This window comes from Balaenoptera musculus, chromosome 5 (genome assembly GCF_009873245.2).
Source record: "Balaenoptera musculus isolate JJ_BM4_2016_0621 chromosome 5, mBalMus1.pri.v3, whole genome shotgun sequence".
Classification (NCBI taxonomy): Eukaryota; Metazoa; Chordata; class Mammalia; order Artiodactyla; family Balaenopteridae; genus Balaenoptera; species Balaenoptera musculus.
Genome location: NC_045789.1, coordinates 33,270,136 through 33,287,845, shown reverse-complemented (window position 1 = coordinate 33,287,845; position 17,710 = coordinate 33,270,136). Strand labels below are relative to the sequence as shown.

The 17,710-nt window shown below is 40.4% G+C and overlaps 1 protein-coding gene across 5 annotated transcripts in view; it reads right to left on the bottom strand.

Moving 5' to 3' along the window:
* The window catches only part of FAM160A1 (family with sequence similarity 160 member A1), a 264,481-nt gene that overhangs the window by 92,116 nt on the left and 154,655 nt on the right, over positions 1–17,710 (bottom strand). For 3 of the 5 annotated variants that reach the window (XM_036852349.1, XM_036852351.1, XM_036852350.1), the window contains one exon: positions 8,075–8,306. In XM_036852349.1, coding sequence (XP_036708244.1) covers positions 8,075–8,179 — 105 coding nt within the window. In that variant the 5' untranslated portion in view covers positions 8,180–8,306. Of the gene's footprint in view, positions 1–4,417; positions 4,511–8,074; positions 8,307–17,710 lie in introns of those variants that run through there. The other 2 variants (XM_036852354.1, XM_036852352.1) reach the window with 2 other exon arrangements.

Below are 17,710 nucleotides of genomic sequence, written 5' to 3'. Positions count from 1 at the left end.
TCCACATATTGAGTTTACTTATGAGAGCTATCTATACAGCTAGGCCTCAGGGTAGAAATGTGATTATACTTGTCATGTGTGCTCAGACTGTCTAAACTATCTAAAATTGGGACTGTGCATTATACATTGATAGTGGCACAGCAAATTAGCTCAATCTTTCTGGAAAACAATCTGGCAACATGTAACAGAAGCTATAAAGTCGTTCCTGCCCTTTGACTTGTTAATCTCACTTTGGGAAAAAATGCCAAAGGAAACAACACAAAATAATTTGTTTTAAAATGTTCACGCCAATGACATTTTCAGTAATGAAAAATAAAAATATTATTGACCGAAACGGTCAAGAATAAGAGAATTATAATCATGATGTTACATCACTATACACTAAAGCTATTAAAAATAAACACTTAGTGAATCATATCATTACATGCCAATATATACAAGAAATAATTTAAGTTAAAAACTAAATATATTGATAAATAGATGTATGATTAGAAGTGAGTCTGAAAAGATACAAATGAGATTTTAAGGTTAATTAGTTCTTCTTTCCTGTAAATTGATCTAATTTCATAGTATAAATAAAAACAAAGTAATTTTCTACTAATGTCTAAGAAAAGGATCAAAACACAGAGTTAAAAACAAAAATTCTCAGAAATTCTTAAGCAATATAAATTTTTACATATGCATATGTATTTATACTATATGCATGCCTGTAAATATTTATAAAATATCTAAATATATATATGTAACGTAGACCAAAACTATTTACATGATCACAAGCTACATTTATCTCATGAATTAATCTTCACTTACATTATTTATTCGAATGCAGTCCTCTGCAAAAAGACCTACTTTGGTGGCGGGGGTGGGGAGGGCGGTGGCTATGAAAAACCTAAAAAAGATTTCATTCTGAGATTTTTATACAGAATGTAAACTATTCAGCAGCTTTTAAACTGAAGCCTCTCTCTCTACCCCCTTTATAGAAGCTCTTCTACTCAGCCTTCCGGGTTCATGGGCAGAGAAACATGAAAAGAGAGCTGTAATAACCCACCAAGATAGAAGGCTTGTTGATCATTTGGAACAGAGCCCTTTACTCATTCCCATCCCTGGCCTGGAGGTTTTCCTGCCTAGAAGATGGGTGTGTTACAACCAGGGCCTGTGAGTCATGGAAAGCGCAACGCTCAGCAAAGGGCTGATTATGCCTGTGTTGCCACTTGTCCTTAACCTCCCTCCTCAGGTGTCAGGACCCTCCCAGGCCACCTCCCTCTCCCTTCCAGGCAGGCACACCCATGACCTGCTTTTACAAGTGGGCTCTCGGGGCCCACACCCTGGGCCTGGTTCCCATCCTGACAGGGAATGCCGAGGAAACTTCTTGGCTAGAGCACAACTGGCATTGAAAGGCCAAAGATCTTCTGTTACGATGTCCCAAGTTAGCTGCCCAGGTGGTGTCATAGTTCTTCCAGTTTCTGTAGGCTGATTCCTGATGCGACCTCGACTTTTCCTTATTTTTTCCCTTGTGTCCTCTTCTCACATCACTCCCACCGAAGTCCAATATTCCTGGGCCCCTGATTTCTGCGTGCTGGGATCTACTATGGATCCATGATCTCATGCTGCTCACAGGGGCTTCCCCAGGCCTGGCCCACTCCTCTGATCACCCTCTACCTTATACTCTCAACCTTCCCTCCGATTCCCCAGCTCTGGCTGCTTCTCAGCTATGTGCTCTCACGCTCAGGGATTCAGTTCAGGGGAAAAAACACAATTATGGTGGCTGCAGAGATACAAGTAGGAAAATACAGTTTGCAAATAGTTCCTTTACTAAACAAGTTCCTTCGTTAGGCTAAATAGCATTTAACAAACTGATCAACCCCTGATAAAGCCCACGCTTATTAAGTATGTAAGCCAGCTGAGATCAGATACATCACTGTAAATGGTTTACCAATCATAGCTAGGCATTTGTTGATCTACAAACTTTAACATATATAAGCTGGTGTGTGTATATATGTGTGTGTATATATATATATATATATATATATATATATATATATATATGGCTCATGAGCCTAGATCACATACTGTGACTCTAAAAAGAAAAAATACACAAAAAATAAAGAAAAAAGAAAAAGAAAAAAATACACAAAAAATCAATAGTGTGAACAATGTTATACAAATTATCATCTGACGAATACAGCTAAATTTTAACCTCACTTCAAAGTCATTTGACCTATAAATATGAGGATCATTGGAGATCAATAAGATGAACAAATAGCATATTTCTTTCATTAAGGAATATCAGCTACTGCTATCCTTAGCTCCAGTGATGGCCCCCATCACTCAGTGATAATGGGCCTGAATTTCAAATATTCACAAATTCTAAATAGGAAGCTCAAATGCTTTCAGAATGAAAGATATACATAAATCACATAATCACACCTCAAGCTAACAAATTATTATTCTTCGTGATAAACACAAGTGTTTCTCTGACAGAAGATTAGCTTTGACTCCATCTGACTATCATTCTATGCCTTATACACATGCGTGTATCAGTAGATGACTATTTATGCTACTTTGGTTAGAGCCTAGTTACTTCAAGAAAGTCACATGAGTACAACCCATACTTCCAAATCCTTTGGAATGCTAATTTAAAGTGGCATTGTGGAAAAAACCAAGTTCCTAAGCAACATTTTCCATCACACAGAAGAAGGACAGGATTTAGTGATCAAGCCAAATTCCACTTAATGTACCAAATTACAACAAAAGTATGTTTCCATCCAGTCCCTGTTTATTACTTAGCAGCTGTGTCTTTCGGTTTAGGGTTATTTCTTACACACCTATTCCCATGGGAGACCTTAATGGAGTCATTTCTTCTCATATTAAGATAACGGCCTAATAATATATGTGTACTTGCAGAACTTGTTTAATGTCAGCTCCAATCCTCAACTACAGAGATGTGTCTACATCTGGAATTAAAACTGATAAAGCAGAAACTATATCTACATGCCATACTTCCTCGGGACCAAAGTAGTCTAGTAATTACTCTAACACAGAAACATGGTAGGAGCATCAGTCAATAAAATAACATAGTAACCTAACCCTTAAGTTAGGTATATATAAATTTTTTTTTAATTTCAGTGTCAAGGGAGGGACTGAAGAGTAATGATATATGTAATAATATTCCAGAGAACCCTGTAATTCCAACCACAGCGAAAACAGACTTATCACCGAGCATACAGTGGGAGAGCTTCTGACTTTTCAACATGTTCAACCACTTTAGAGTCTAATAGAGGCACAACTCCATGCCCTGGCCCTCTAAAGAAGCATAGCTTTTGTTCTGCTTTACTTTCTACGGTGAAGTTTAGTAATGAATGTTAACAAACATCACTTTACTAAGATACTGAGAAGGTTAATCAGAGTTCCCTAATATTTTCTAACTTTTCATCTCTCAAAGACTTCATGTAATTTCTCTCTGTCATTTAGTCTATGACAAGGCACAGACCAAAAGAGTGAAGATGAAGAGAGTGAGGGAATGAGTGTCACAGGGAACAGACTGGAGTGCAGATCTCAGAGCCATGTATAAGTGCTCTTTGCTTCTTTAACGGAGTCAGGCTACTTGGAGCTCTATACAGGTTACCATACATAGGACATATTGTCTATTTTTCATTATTGTAGGAGGACATTTGACTTACTTAATCCAGATGATTCAGTTTTTTCTCATCCTCATCCCCTTCCAAGAAGAAAAAGGCTACTAAATCCACTAGCTTTTCTTTATCCATCACCATTACTCTATCCGAACTCTGAAATGTTCTTAGCTTAAAAAATTGTATAATAGCTTATATTTAGAGGCTGAGGGTGGTAAGGAGAAGCTTTGCGCCATTAACAAGCACACAGAAATGTGCATTTCCAATTGATTTTTTTTCACCTCTGTTCTCCTGGCTTTAAGAGCAGACACCATTTAGTACATAACTAATACTGATTCAGTATGTGAAAGGAGAAGATAGAGAATGAATAGAGCAAGGGCCATGAAGCTTCACAAAGTAAAAATGTGCCATTAAGGATACCTAGTGTGGGACTTCCCTGGTGGCGCAGTGGTTAAGAATCCACCTGCCAATTCAGGGGACTCAGGTTTGGTCCCTGGTCCAGGAGGATCCCACATGCCGCGGAGCAACTAAGCCCGTTCGCCACAACTGAGCCTGCGCTCTAGAGCCCGTGCGCCACAATTACGGAGCCCGTGTGCTGCAGCTACTGAAGCCCGCGCGCCTAGAGCCCATGCTCTGCAACAAGGGAAGCCACCACAATGTGAAGCATGCGCACCGCAACGAAGAGTAGCCCCCGCTTGCCGCAACGCAGCAGTGAAAGCCCGTGCACAGCGACAAAGACCAAACAGAGCGAAAACAAACAAAAAGCAACAACAACAAAAGAATACCTAGTGTGTGTGTGGTGGCGGGTTAGTTCACATGGCAATATACTTGGGCAGTTCGTTATCTGATGGACCAATGCTTCTTACTTCTTGCTCTCTCTTCCATTCAGAAGAAGCAAAGAAGCAAAGGCAAGAGATAAAAACAACAGTCTACTAGACTACAAACCGTTCTTATAGACTACTATAAAAATTAAACATTCTCTCTCTCTCCCCCACCCCCTCCCCTCAAGATCACTGATCATTAAATGCAAGTCTAAGGTTCTTACTGGTAGCAATTTATAGCAAATGTTTTAATATTAGTATATGTTTTCCAAGTCTCCTAGCTCTTCTAAAGTTGCATTAACCTGGCGGAGGGATGTTCCAGGCAGGAAGAAGAGGAAGTGCCTAAGGCAGAGAGGCATGAAACAGCACGAGGTGTGCTGCCAGGAGAGGGGTGGCTAGGAACGCCAAGTAATTTTGCATTTCTGGAGACTACATGAGAGACACAGAGTGAAAGAGGCCACGACATAAAGAGCCAGGTGCCACTAAAATGTCCAACTACAGGAATGCCCCAGAAGAATCTGGGTTTTAGGTTCGTTGCTCTGTCTACTACGGCACAAGATGGCACCTCAGAAGACAAGAGGACGTACAGGCCAGAGGCTACTTCCTAGAGCCTGGATTCTCCAATGTTAACTATTCCTGGATGTCCACTATAGAACTATTCTGAGGATAACGTGAGAGCACTGGACCCAGGGACCGGTCTGGAAACTCAAGTGCACCACTGGGCCACTCAAGGTCTCTCCCCTGGCAACCCCCCCTGAATCTCGGACTGCCTCAGATGATGCCTTGGATGATGGATGACTGTATAACCAGCTGTCCCTGACAGACTGCAAGGTGTAGGTGGGTAAGTGGATATCCTTGACCGCCACTCAAGGTCTGAAGTAGAAGCTCCTAGTAAACAGTAGAACAGAACCTGCCAAATATATGTTAATTATGCTGAATTTGTACTGAAGTATCCTAACAAACAGAAGCACTTTAGACACCACTGACTTTTGTTGCCTTCATTTTCCCTAACTTAACATCTGAAAAAGCATGGTACTTGCCAGCTAATGGAACACTTTGGTAAATAGAATGTTGTCGCCCAGTTCTGTCTACACATTTCCTACCAGCCTTACAGTTTCCTTGGGTTGCCTTAGGGGAACCCGGGGGCTACGTCACACTAGTCACAGAAGTTTATGTCAGATTATAGCTTATTTCCCAATCCTCTGCAACTGCTCTTCATCCGCCCCCAGCCTGAACAACTCACAGCAAAGCACTAATGCATGAAACTCCAAAAACAATAAGTAGCACTTATTTCTATCAGCTGAAAATCACATTCCTTATCTCAAACTTAGCCCCACAGCTCTGCCTTGCCCTGACTTCCTCACCTTTTTTATTTCTAACCATCCAAAAAAGACAAAGCTGAGCATTTGTTCCTAATACCCCTTCTCTAAAATGTTCTTTTCCTTTCTGTCATCAAAACCTTCTTTTCCCACAGTCAAGCTAACAAAATCTCACTTCCTGGATTTCACAGGCCATTTCCATCCGTAATAGTCCCTTCCCTTGACTTAATTCCTGTGATCAATATTATTCATTTTATAATAATGTATCTCACGTTGTCATCCAAACTAGCTTATACATTCTTTAAAAGCCCAAAGGAAGGCTTATACATTTCTACGCCCCACGTGTGACGCCCACAGTGAGGTAGCTGAAGTTTGGGCTCAGTAAATCTCCATTTAACAATACAGTCGGTCCTCCGTATCCACGGGTTCTGCACCTGCAGATTCAACCAATCACGGATCGAAAATATTTGGAAAAAAATTTCAAAAAGTTCCAAAGAGCACAACTTGAATTTGCTGCACACTGGCAACTATTTACATAGCACTTACATCGCATTTACACTATTCACATAGTATTTACACTGTATTAGATATTATAAGTAATCTAGAGATGATTTGGAGGATGTGCAGATGTGCATAGGTTATATGGAAATATCATTTTATATAAGGGACTTGAGCATCCACAGATTTTGGTATCTGCTGGTGTCCTGGAACCCATCCCTCACAGATACCAAGGGACGACTGTAATCACATTGATATCGACATGAATTTCTTCAACCAGTATTTTTATTCATAAAGGTAACAATAAGGCCCTCAAGAGCCTTTGGAACTACAGAGAGACTGAGGGCATTTACCAGATTTATTTAAAAGGAAAAATCAAGACTAAAGGGGTAAGAAACTTGGCCAAAGTTAAAGAAATGGCTGAAACGATAATGAGACCAAGAGTGTACCCACTTTACGAAAGGAAGTGTTTAATAAGCTAAACCCCAATCCCTCTGACAAAGTTATCCTTACCCTCAATTCAATATTTTTCTGCATTAAACAGAGGGTGGTATGCGTCAGCACTAAAGTACAATGCCAAAGGTAATTACTCTTATTATCTGGAAAATTCCTGAATTACTTTCTTCCCATTGCTAAAGCAGATGTGCCCTTAACATCCAGAGCAAACCCATTAAGACTATAACAGTAAAAAGTCAGAGAAGGGGAAATGCATAAAAAAATCTTGGAAGCTTTACACTGGATAGTGACAAGAAGCCACAAAGTGTAAATGACCCAGAAGCAGAATTGATTTTGTTTTTGATCTAAACTGTGTCCCGTTATAATTGCTGTGATTTACAGGCTCAGTGCTTTAACCCATGGGCTATTTCCCGCCACAGGAAGGAACTGGGTAGTCATTAAAAAACTGTCACATAAATAGCCACTTACCAGCTCACCTGGGGAGTGTAATGTTGTACAAGTAGTAAAGAATGCCAATTTTATTTATTTTACTACTTGTAAACTCCCTGAGGAAAGGGGCGAGCTGGTAAGTTTCCTGACCATTCAACCCTTAATTATCCATACAAGCAGATCAGAGAAGAGTCACAGAGAAGTCAAAATGAATAATCAAAAAACTTTTATAATCAGCTTTGTAATGAATTCAGATGCTTCCAGGCACCTTCTTTCCTTAAATGAATAGGGACCACCAGCCTGAAAAGTGCTAGAGCACAGAGGTCAAATACGCTGGTCTTGGAGTCATAGGACCAAGGTATCGGTACTTGATTGGAAACTCACTAGTCGTATAATCTCAAGCAAGCTATTTAACCTCTATAATTTTCCATTCCCTCATCTGTAAAATAAGGAAGCTAAAACCAACTGCCTTACTGGTTTGCGGAGAAGATTAAATGTAAGGGATTTGATGTATTCGGCACAACACTTCACAAATATTTAATAAATATGTATTTTAGTATTGGTAGCGTTTAAGGACTGAATGGAAATCAGCAGGGAGGAGGGAAAGAAAGAAGATGTACTCATGGTCAAGTGTATTGCAAAGTGAAGGACAAGTCACTTGAAGGCCAACTGCTACTCTTATAAAAATATCTGAGGAACATGCATGTCCCCTAATTGCTTTCGTGAAAACCAAGGTTTTTAACCAGCTACCTATTCTAGGAATGCAAGTAGAGAAATTTGCTTTTCTTCCTACTTGAAAGGGTTTCCTCCCTATGTTTTCTGGAAGCCCACCTGTCACACAGGTTGGGAACCCTGGTTCAGTGCAATAGAGGCTTCTAGGGCTACCTAACCAGCAGAGAAGGTGGAACTCATACATTACCTGCGCCCAGTGGTTTTTAAATACAATCATGCATGTTTCTGGGTCAACTCCCTGCAAGCTCACAGCCTGCCGGAGTTTGCCTTCTGTCGCAACCGATGACATCATAAGCCTTCATAAACCAAATGCTTCTAAGTCATATTTAATTTTCATGAAAATTTGGTAAGCAGTCACTAACTTTCAAGTATCACAGTAGAAATGTAACTTCTTCACATTTCACTGTCACCTTCGAAACCTGTAATGACAATAACAAAAAATGTATCCCATTACATTCATATATTAAATAGGACACTGACTTAAGTTAAAATCAAAACACAGACATTCTCAAAGTCCAACACTGAGCAAAATATCAACAAAATAGACATTTATACTCAACCTAAAGCCTTTCTTCTGTTTTCTCTCACTTTGCTACTAAATATATAAAATAATGATGCTATCAAAGCTACATGAATAAATTAAACAATTATTGGATTTATTCTCTCCACTATCACCAACCACAACCCCCTAGATTATTATTCTAAATCACTCAAATCTAGTTTCCAGAAGCAATAAACTATGATAGCAATGTTAGTGGTGTTTAGAAACACCCAGAAACAGGAAGATCATTAGTTAATAGTGACTGAAATAAATGGCTTGATGTAACTTAGGGGAGTTATAACACAGCACCCAGACTCCTGGGTCCAATAATACCAATTTTTTTAATCAATGACTGTCATAATGGAATTGAAAGCATTCTCAGTCATTTCATGGCTACAACCTAAGTTAAGGTTTCCAGCTTTCCTGAAAAATAAGAGAATTCCAAGTAACCTTGACAAATCAGATAGAAATGATCCATCAAAAACAAGAGAGTGCTTACTTGGTGTGAGGACAAGGCAGCAGCGCACTTATCAATGAAAAATGAGTTATGTGGACAAAATATGAAGAAAGCCTGACTCCAACAGGGCCAGTGGGGAGAAAAAAAGATACTGGGGTCATAGAGTATACAGGCAATGTGATCCAGTTGTGTGGTGCTAACTCTCTGACAAAAGCACTAAGATACTGGTATTATTATCTTAGATTCATCAGCCCAAAAAGGACTGGGGACAGTTCAAAACGTTATTTGTTTAGTGTACAGACTAGAGAGAGTTCAGAGAAAAGTAATTACATTATAATTACCAGAGCACTGGAAAACAAAGTCCATGATAAAATTTCCAGACTCGTAGTACCAAAAGATTTAGGAAAAAAAAAAAAAAGAGGCTCTTTTCAACTGAGTAACATGAAGGGTATTACAAGGAGAACACTGATCAACTATTCCTCCTATAAACAATAAAATGTGAGAGGGGGGACTTCAAGTGATGATTCAGGTTAGACTTATTGATCAAGTTCTTTGTGGGAAGAGAAATTAAACATTGGAAAATAGTTAAAGGAATATTCAAAACAAGTACTTCTGTTGGGGGCGTAGAAGACTAGCCAATCAACATTAAAAGATCTTTATAATAAGTTTTAGTATATAAGAAAAGAAAACTTGTAAGAATTAATAATTCTGGGGAAAGAAACATTTCTTAAGGAGAATGATGAGGGATTAAGGTGTGTGGAAAGAGGGAAGCCTGTTAGAAGGAGGACTGCGTAGATATTGTAAGTGAAACAGTTTACTTGTATCTTTCATGACTATGTTTTATTATGTAAATTGGTGAATTCCCCAACATATAATTCTTAATAATGCAAATGTGTTGTTTTCTTTTTTTTTATAAATTTATTTATTTATTTTTGGCTGTGTTGGGTCTTCGTTGCTGCACATGGGCTTTCTCTAGTTGCAGCGAGCAAGGGCTACTCTTCTTTGCGGTGCACAGGCTTCTCATTGCGGTGGCTCCTCTTGTTGCAGAGCACGGGCTCTAGAGCACAGGCTCAGTAGTTGTGGCACGTGGGCTCAGTAGTTGTGGCACATGGGCTCAGTAGTTGTGGCTCACGGGCTCTAGAGTGCAGGCTCAGTAGTTGTCGCGCACGGGCTTCATTGCTCCACGGCATGTGGGATTTTCCCGGACCAGGGCTCGAACCCGTGTGCCCTGCATTGGCAGGCGGATTCTTAACCACTGTGCCACCAGGGAAGCCCAAATGTGTTGTTTTCAATAAGACACTGCCCGTTACCAACATGGCCCTTTGCCACTGAGATGCATGTTACACTGCGCCCAACTGGTGTTTTAAAAACCAGGAGTGGCTGCCCATGCACGCAGAGTATGTGTTCCCAGTCACACACACACACACACACACACACACACACACACACACACACACACACATACTCCCTGTGATCCTCCCGCCACTCTCTTGACCTCACTTTGGTTCGCAGGCTAGCCCTTCTAGACAGCATCTCATTGTGCAACCCTGTTTTAAGTGATAAGAGATAAAACAAGTTCTGATTCAACTTCCTTGTTGTCCTAAACACTACATTTCTTTGAAAATGTCAAGGTCTCTTATTCAGATGGTGTAATGATAATAACGAAGAAAATCAGAGTGTTTGGGTTTATCCCAGAGGTTGAAAAAGTTGAAGACTCTCTGAGATGCCTTCCAGCTCTGGGATTCTCAGATTCTTCTTCGAAGGTATGAAGGGAACGTAAATCATGCCAATTGCCTCTAAATTGAAAATAGAAAGATGCTCTCTAAGATCCTTCACATTAGTTCTTAAAGGGACTTCACATGCAGTCTTTTCAGATAGTGCGACCGCAGTACAGACAGGATAAATATCTTAGCCGAGGCCAAAAACTTACAAGTCAGTTTTGATGGAGACAGAAATGTCTCTTGACTCCTAGTCCAGTGTTCTCTCTAGAAACTGTATTCTCCTTGCTCCTGGCTATAATCCCTAGCCCTAGTCCCTTAAGGAATCTGTATCTTCTCTGAGAAAAGTACATCTCACTTGGTTGATGTTATCCAATCATACTCTTGAGGCAGATGCCTGAAAAATCTAAATATGCCATGAATACAGAAACCACAACATCGAGAGAACCTGGGAGAGAAAGCAGAGGGGGAGGCAAGTCCAGCAAGACACGTTTGGGAAGCGAAAAGCTATTGCAGGAGACCCTGTCAAAGAAAACACCACCTAAGCACCCAGAGGCCACTCTCTCTCTCATTCCCAGGTTAAAGTGGTAAAGCACTGGCATGTCCACAGGGCAGTGTGAAAATGAAAGAGATGGGGCTTCCCTGGTGGCGCAGTGGTTGAGAATCTGCCTGCCAATGCAGGGCGCACGGGTTCGAGCCCTGGCCTGGGAGGATCCCACATGCCGCGGGGCAGCTGGGCCCGTGAGCCACAAGTACTGAGCCTGCGCGTCTGGAGCCTGTGCTCCGCAACTGGAGAGGCCGCGACAGTGAGAGGCCCGCGCACCGCAATGAAGAGTGGCCCCCGCTTGCCACAACTAGAGAAAGCCCTCGCACAGAAACAAAGACCCAACACAGCCAAAATTAAATAAATAAAAATAAATAAATTTATAAAAAAAAAAAAATGAAAGAGATGGCTCCATGTTCATGAGCGATGTTTAAGGACACATTTCCTCAAGCACCAAGGTTTTCAACATATTTCTGCATTTTCCTGTTATCAGCCTTTCCTTTTTCCCATTCCAAGCTTTTTACTTAACTCTCAGACAACAGCTAAAAACCCCAAATGAAGAAGACAGAAGGACAATACTAAGCAAAAGGCTGTGAGCAGGTAGGAGAGGCTGCAGGTGCTAGATCGTGTGCTTATGGCATGTGGCATCGCTGGATGTCACCGCTTCTTGCCCTCTGCTCTCTTCAGCCTAAGGCGTCTGAAGTTGGAAATGGTTAGGGTAAAGCTTGCTGCTCTTGGCACACATGCAGCCTGTTCTCCCCATAAATACACACATGCACATCAACTCAAATTTCATGCCTGAGAGAAAGCTCTAGAAATTGTTTAGCCCCTAACAAGTGAATTTTTTCCTTTCTTCAAACAAACCACCACCAACAAAAATTACCCAAAGGACTCTTTTTCCCACAGTGGTTGCATGTGGTACTGTGGTATGGTTGTTGAGGTTTTTGGTCTTCGGGGGAAGAGATGAGCTATCAAAATACATGTATGTATTATGTATGTACGTATGAATGTATGCTGAGATATTAGCACAGTTTCTATATTTCAAAGACAGAACCAACTATATTATTTCCAAAGACATTACTGAGTCATCACATTTATATATCTCATTAATATTATATATAAAAATATTTTCCATCAATAAGGAGAGAAAAATTCTATTAAATATTGTTAAAGACAGAGATAACTGACATAAGAATTACCTGTATTTTTATTTGCCCTTTTTTGAAAGTATATGGTATCTTTTATTTGACTATGAAAAAAGCACAAGCATATGCTTCCATATCACGGAATTATAAAATGTACCACATAATCATAAAAGCCTAGATTCTAGTCATCTAGATCATACCTTTTTCCAATGTAAAAATTCCTTCTACCTCCCTCCCAGACAGACATCTTATCTAATTTCAGACCCTCTCAAAAACTACATTACTTAGGAGAGCTGTAAATGGGTCAAAATCACATTTTTTCCTGAACTACCAATGACTATATTTTAATATAGCTCTCTTTCACTATCAGGCTGAACTTCTAATGTATACGTTTTGGCATTTAATTATATAGTATTTCATACCATCCTTCAATTCTTCTCATACTTAAATATAATATCCTCTAATAATGGACTATAAAAAAATCCTGAAGGGAAAGAAGTGGATGGCCACCTTAAGGGAGACACAGCCAAGGGAACATTTTTATTAAGGGAAAAGTGATCATATTTGTAGGTCTAATGAGAAGGAATCAACGAACATGGAGAATTTGAAGATACCAAAAAAATAAAAGGGGATTTTGATGGAGCAAGAGGAGGAGAAAGGCGAGGTCAAGAGCACAGTTAGGAGAGACCTAGAGAAAAAAGAGAAGCAAGGCCGAGTCTTTTCATAGTGAGTCACCAAATCTTGAACTTGATGGAAAGGCTCCCTTCCTACCTTTCCTTCTCCTTCCCTCCTGATATACCTCTGGTTGGTTTCTGGAGACAGTCAGAGAGGATAGGTGGATTTAAAGTGGGGAACAAAGCATCAGGGCTAAGAGTTTTTAGCTCAGTTCTCCAAGCATGGAAGTCAGAAAACTTAGGTCCCTACTGAGGGACTTAAGCTTTGACTGGGAGACAGGGCCCAGGACTCTAGCTCCAGCTGTAACCAGCGGGAGACTCGTGGTTTGGAACCTCGCTTCGGGAGAGTAGTTAGGACTAAATGATTATTTCTTAGGTCTCTCCCAGCTCAAAAGTCATCATTTTACATACTCTTTTGCAACTGTTATACTAATTGGGGAGGGGTAATCAGACAATCATTAAAGGAGGATAATGGCCATGGTACAAAAATCTTTGAAAGAATTCTAGTTGTAAACAGGATTCTACCTGTATTCTTTCATGATTAATGCATATTTCACTTAAGGAACCTAAAGCACAGAAATCAACCACCTCAAGTATAATTTGTGTTTGGTTTGTTTTTTTCCTGAGCAACTGCCAGTAGAAAAACTCATTGTTTTAGAATGCACTTCGGAAGGCTCTGAATTGGCTGCTATTAAATACATAAAGAGTCTATTACTGTAAATGTGCTTATCAAGTAAAATTCCATCTAAGGGTGAAGACTCTTCAAATACTGGGAAAACCTGAAGAGATGGGAACCGTGTGCCCTCAACTATAACTAATAGCAGTGGGGAGAATTCATTTTGGGTCAGACTACCTCAGACAACCTCTACTTACAGCCTAATAAAATCCTATTAAGACTAAATCCTCCCTGTTCTCTAATCCTCTGGCCCAGTTTCCTTTTCTCTCTTGCTGTCGTATCACATGGCAATGCTGGGCTGTTGGAAATAAAGCCAGCATCTAATAGCCCCGACTCTCCTGGACCTTGTCCTAAGACTCCCTCAACTTGTTGGCTCATTCATTGTTCACTATCCATCATTTCAGTAAAGTACACCTGTTTTGTTCCCTCAAGTTGTAGGTCACCAGTTAACACAGAGGGTGTACGCAAAGAAAATTCTTGCAACATGTGCATTCCAAATGGTTTCAGGCTTTGATAAATGCATGCCTCAAAATAGTAACCAGATTGCAGAAAACTGTTATTAATGCCATGAAATAATTCCACCATGTTTTACATCTTAATTTCACTAAAACAAGCTGCCAGCCAACTAGGTCATACCCGAGTGCCATGCAAGTGACTGGTAAACAGAATAAATGGAGAAGAAAAATTAAAATTAATATTCAAAACATAACTAAAATTTGTTATGGGACTTAATTTTTAAGGCTGCTTAAGAAATTAAACCCCTAGTGGCAAGGATTTGGAATGTAAAAATTATAGCTTTTGAAAATTGTAGCAAGTGAATGGTGACTGAAAAGGAAAGTCTCTTATACACATGGAGTAATTTGTCAAAACGTGAAAACTGGACCACTCTTGGGCAAAGTCTCCCCAACAACCCAATCAGTCACTATCATCTTGGTAGTATGCACCGTCCTGCCACATCACTGTCTTGCTGAAAGCTATTAAGGGACAACTCAGTTACAATATCTGCCATAAAACCCTAAAATTTAGCTAAGGTAAATTCAGAGATAAATTTATCTGACAAATTCTGTGGGATAGTATTTTAAAGCAGAGATTTGAGGTAGATGCTTGGAATCTCTCTCTAAGAAGAACTCTCTCATACTAATGAAGCTCTTCTCAATAAATGTTCCTGGATAAAAAATATGTAAGTTTTTGACCAACATGTCTTGGTCACTATCCCTAGAAAAGGAGGTGCCTTTGGAAAGTTATGCTGTTTAGTCTAATACTTGTCTTTGCAGCTCTATCAATCAGAATTAGCTCCCTACCAGCGGCCTTTCAAATGCCTTTATGTGAAAAATTTCAAATATGCAACCTGCACTGTAATTAAGATGATGTGATGATTATCTTTTGGAATAGCAACATGAAAAAATCTCCTTTTCGAAAATGTCCTTCATCCATGCATGGTTTAAGACATACTAAGTGCAATGAGTGTAGTAACAATAAAATTCCATATATGTCTTCCAATCTCACAAACTGTGGGCATATTCTTCTGGAGAGAGGTGGCTATAGTTTTCAGCCAATTCTAAAAAGGGTCCATGAATTTCTCCCCTTCAAAAATGTTTAAAAGCCACTTTAAAGATGCATTCATTGTAAAACCATGAAGAGTCCCAAAACAGAGACTAACAGCCAGTTCAAATTCTAAAGGTGTTACTGAAGAGACAGCCATAGAGCTTTTGTGACTTTGGTGATACAAAAAGTTCCATTTCAGCAGCTTGGGGGTTGTTCCAGCCTGTGAGTAACCATGATCTTGAGTAACAGTCAGGGCAGGCCTCAGTGCCTTACAAATTTCATGGCTGGTTAGATACTTCAACTCAAAACACTGCAAGGTGTGGCATCAGAGATACAAAGTGATTAGAATTTATTATAATGTCAGCAACAGGCTCAAAGAACATGGTCCTATGCCAATTAGGACAAAGCACCTTTCTTCACCAGTCTATGAAATGGGCCACAAGGAGTTTGGGGGCCTTTTGTGCACTACAGACATGACAGAAGTGGAGTAAATCACTGGTACTTGAAATAGCCAATACAGGTATCTTGGAATTATAGATGGAATAATATTAGTACTTATGTGGTAACCTAAGACCACAAAGTTCTAATTTCACATTTCTTTACTTTTTATGAACATAAAAATAATGAAAGACTTCCTCACATGTAAATATAATAATCTAACAAATGGTATCACTGCTGTACCAGAATTTAAAAGACTATATTTTCTCATCCAAGAGTAGGCAAAAGATTCTAGAAGTTCATAATAAAAATGTACTGGTTTAAAGTAGTTAACCACTCACATATGTATTATTGCTATGATCAGTTTATCATCAAGATGTCATATTGATAAAAATAAAAAGCCAAATCTAGAATCACTGAAAACTTTCAGGGGGAAGAAGATTTTATCTTGAAATCTCTCCCTCCTCAGTAACAGCTACATGGGCCTCAGTTATATACTATCAGTGTCCAGATTTACACATTTCAAGAGGTGACTTAGGAGAAGTAAAAATGGGTCCATCTCATACACCTCAGGTGAGAACATAAACTGGTGTTCTACCTGCAAAGGGCAATTTGGTAACAGTCTTCAAAACTGAATTTGATCAGCAAAACCACTTGTGTGCATTTATCCTATAAATATACTTTTACCTTACAAAATGACAAATTGAATAATAGCAAAGAGTTGACACTTACTGAGCACTTCTCTGTGCCAGATACTATTCTGAAGACATTACACCATTAACTCATTAAATTTTCTCAGCAATCCTGTGAACTACATTTCCCTCTTCTACAGATTAGGAAACTGAGGCATAGAGAAGCGAAGGAGCTGGTCTAATCAAGGCCACACAGATATTCTGGGGTCTAACCTAGGCACATTCTCTTAACCACTAGCACCTCTCTAACTACAGAGATATCCTTTGTAGCATTGTTTAGATAGTAAACAATTGGAAAGATCCCAAACATCCATTAGCAATGGTCTGGTTAAATAAATATGGCACTTCTATATAATGAACTAACTATGTCACAATTTTTAAAAGGATGCAGCAGATCAGCCAAGATGGCAGAGTAGAAAGGCCCTGAGCTCACCTCCTTCCACAATCACATCAAAATCACAACTATTTGCAGAAAAAGACCGAAACCTATCAGAAAAGACCTCTTCCAATTAAAGACATACAGAAGGAACCACAAGGAGATGGGTAGGAGGGGCAGAGTTGCAATCTAATCAATACCCACAAACTGGAGAATAATTATATTACAGAAATTCTCCCACAGGAGTGAGAGTTACAAGCCCCACGTTGAGCTCTCCCGCCTGGGGGTCCTGCACCAGGAATATGAGCCCCACAGCATTCAGCTTTGAAGGCCAGCAGGGCTTAATTTCTGGAGTCCCAAAGGACAGGGAAAGAGACATTTCACTTGTAAAGGGAGTACACAAAATCTCACAAGCACTGGGACCCAGGGTAAAAGCAGTAATTTGATAAGAGGCTGAGCTAGACCTACCTGCTGGTCTTGGACAGTCTCCCAAGAGTGGCAAGGGGCAACTGCAGCTCACCCTGGGGACACAGACACTGGCGGCAGCCATTCTTGGGAGCCCCTTCTACCACATGGACACTGGTTTTGGTGGGCACCATTGTAATGTCCTCTCTCTAGCACATTAGCACCAAGACCTGGCCCCAGTCAACAGCCTACAGGCACGAGCGCTGGGAGGCCTCAGGCCAAGCAACTAAGTGGGTGGAGACACAGCAGGCTGCCTAAAGACTTCCTGAGCCCACAGCCACCTCTAGACACGCCTCTAGAAACAGCCCTGCACACTAGAGGTCCAAGACCCAATTCCACCCACCAGGCGGCAGACACCAGACACAAGAAAACCACAGTCCTGCAGCCTGCAGACCCAGCCAGCCCACAGCAGGCCAGACCCACCCGGGACCATCTGGGCCCCGCCCAGCTCACCTGCAGACCAACACAAGCTTCACGACACTCCAGACCCTATACCCAACTTTGTCAGGAACCACACCCTCACCACCAGCAACCTGACACCAGCTATGGGAT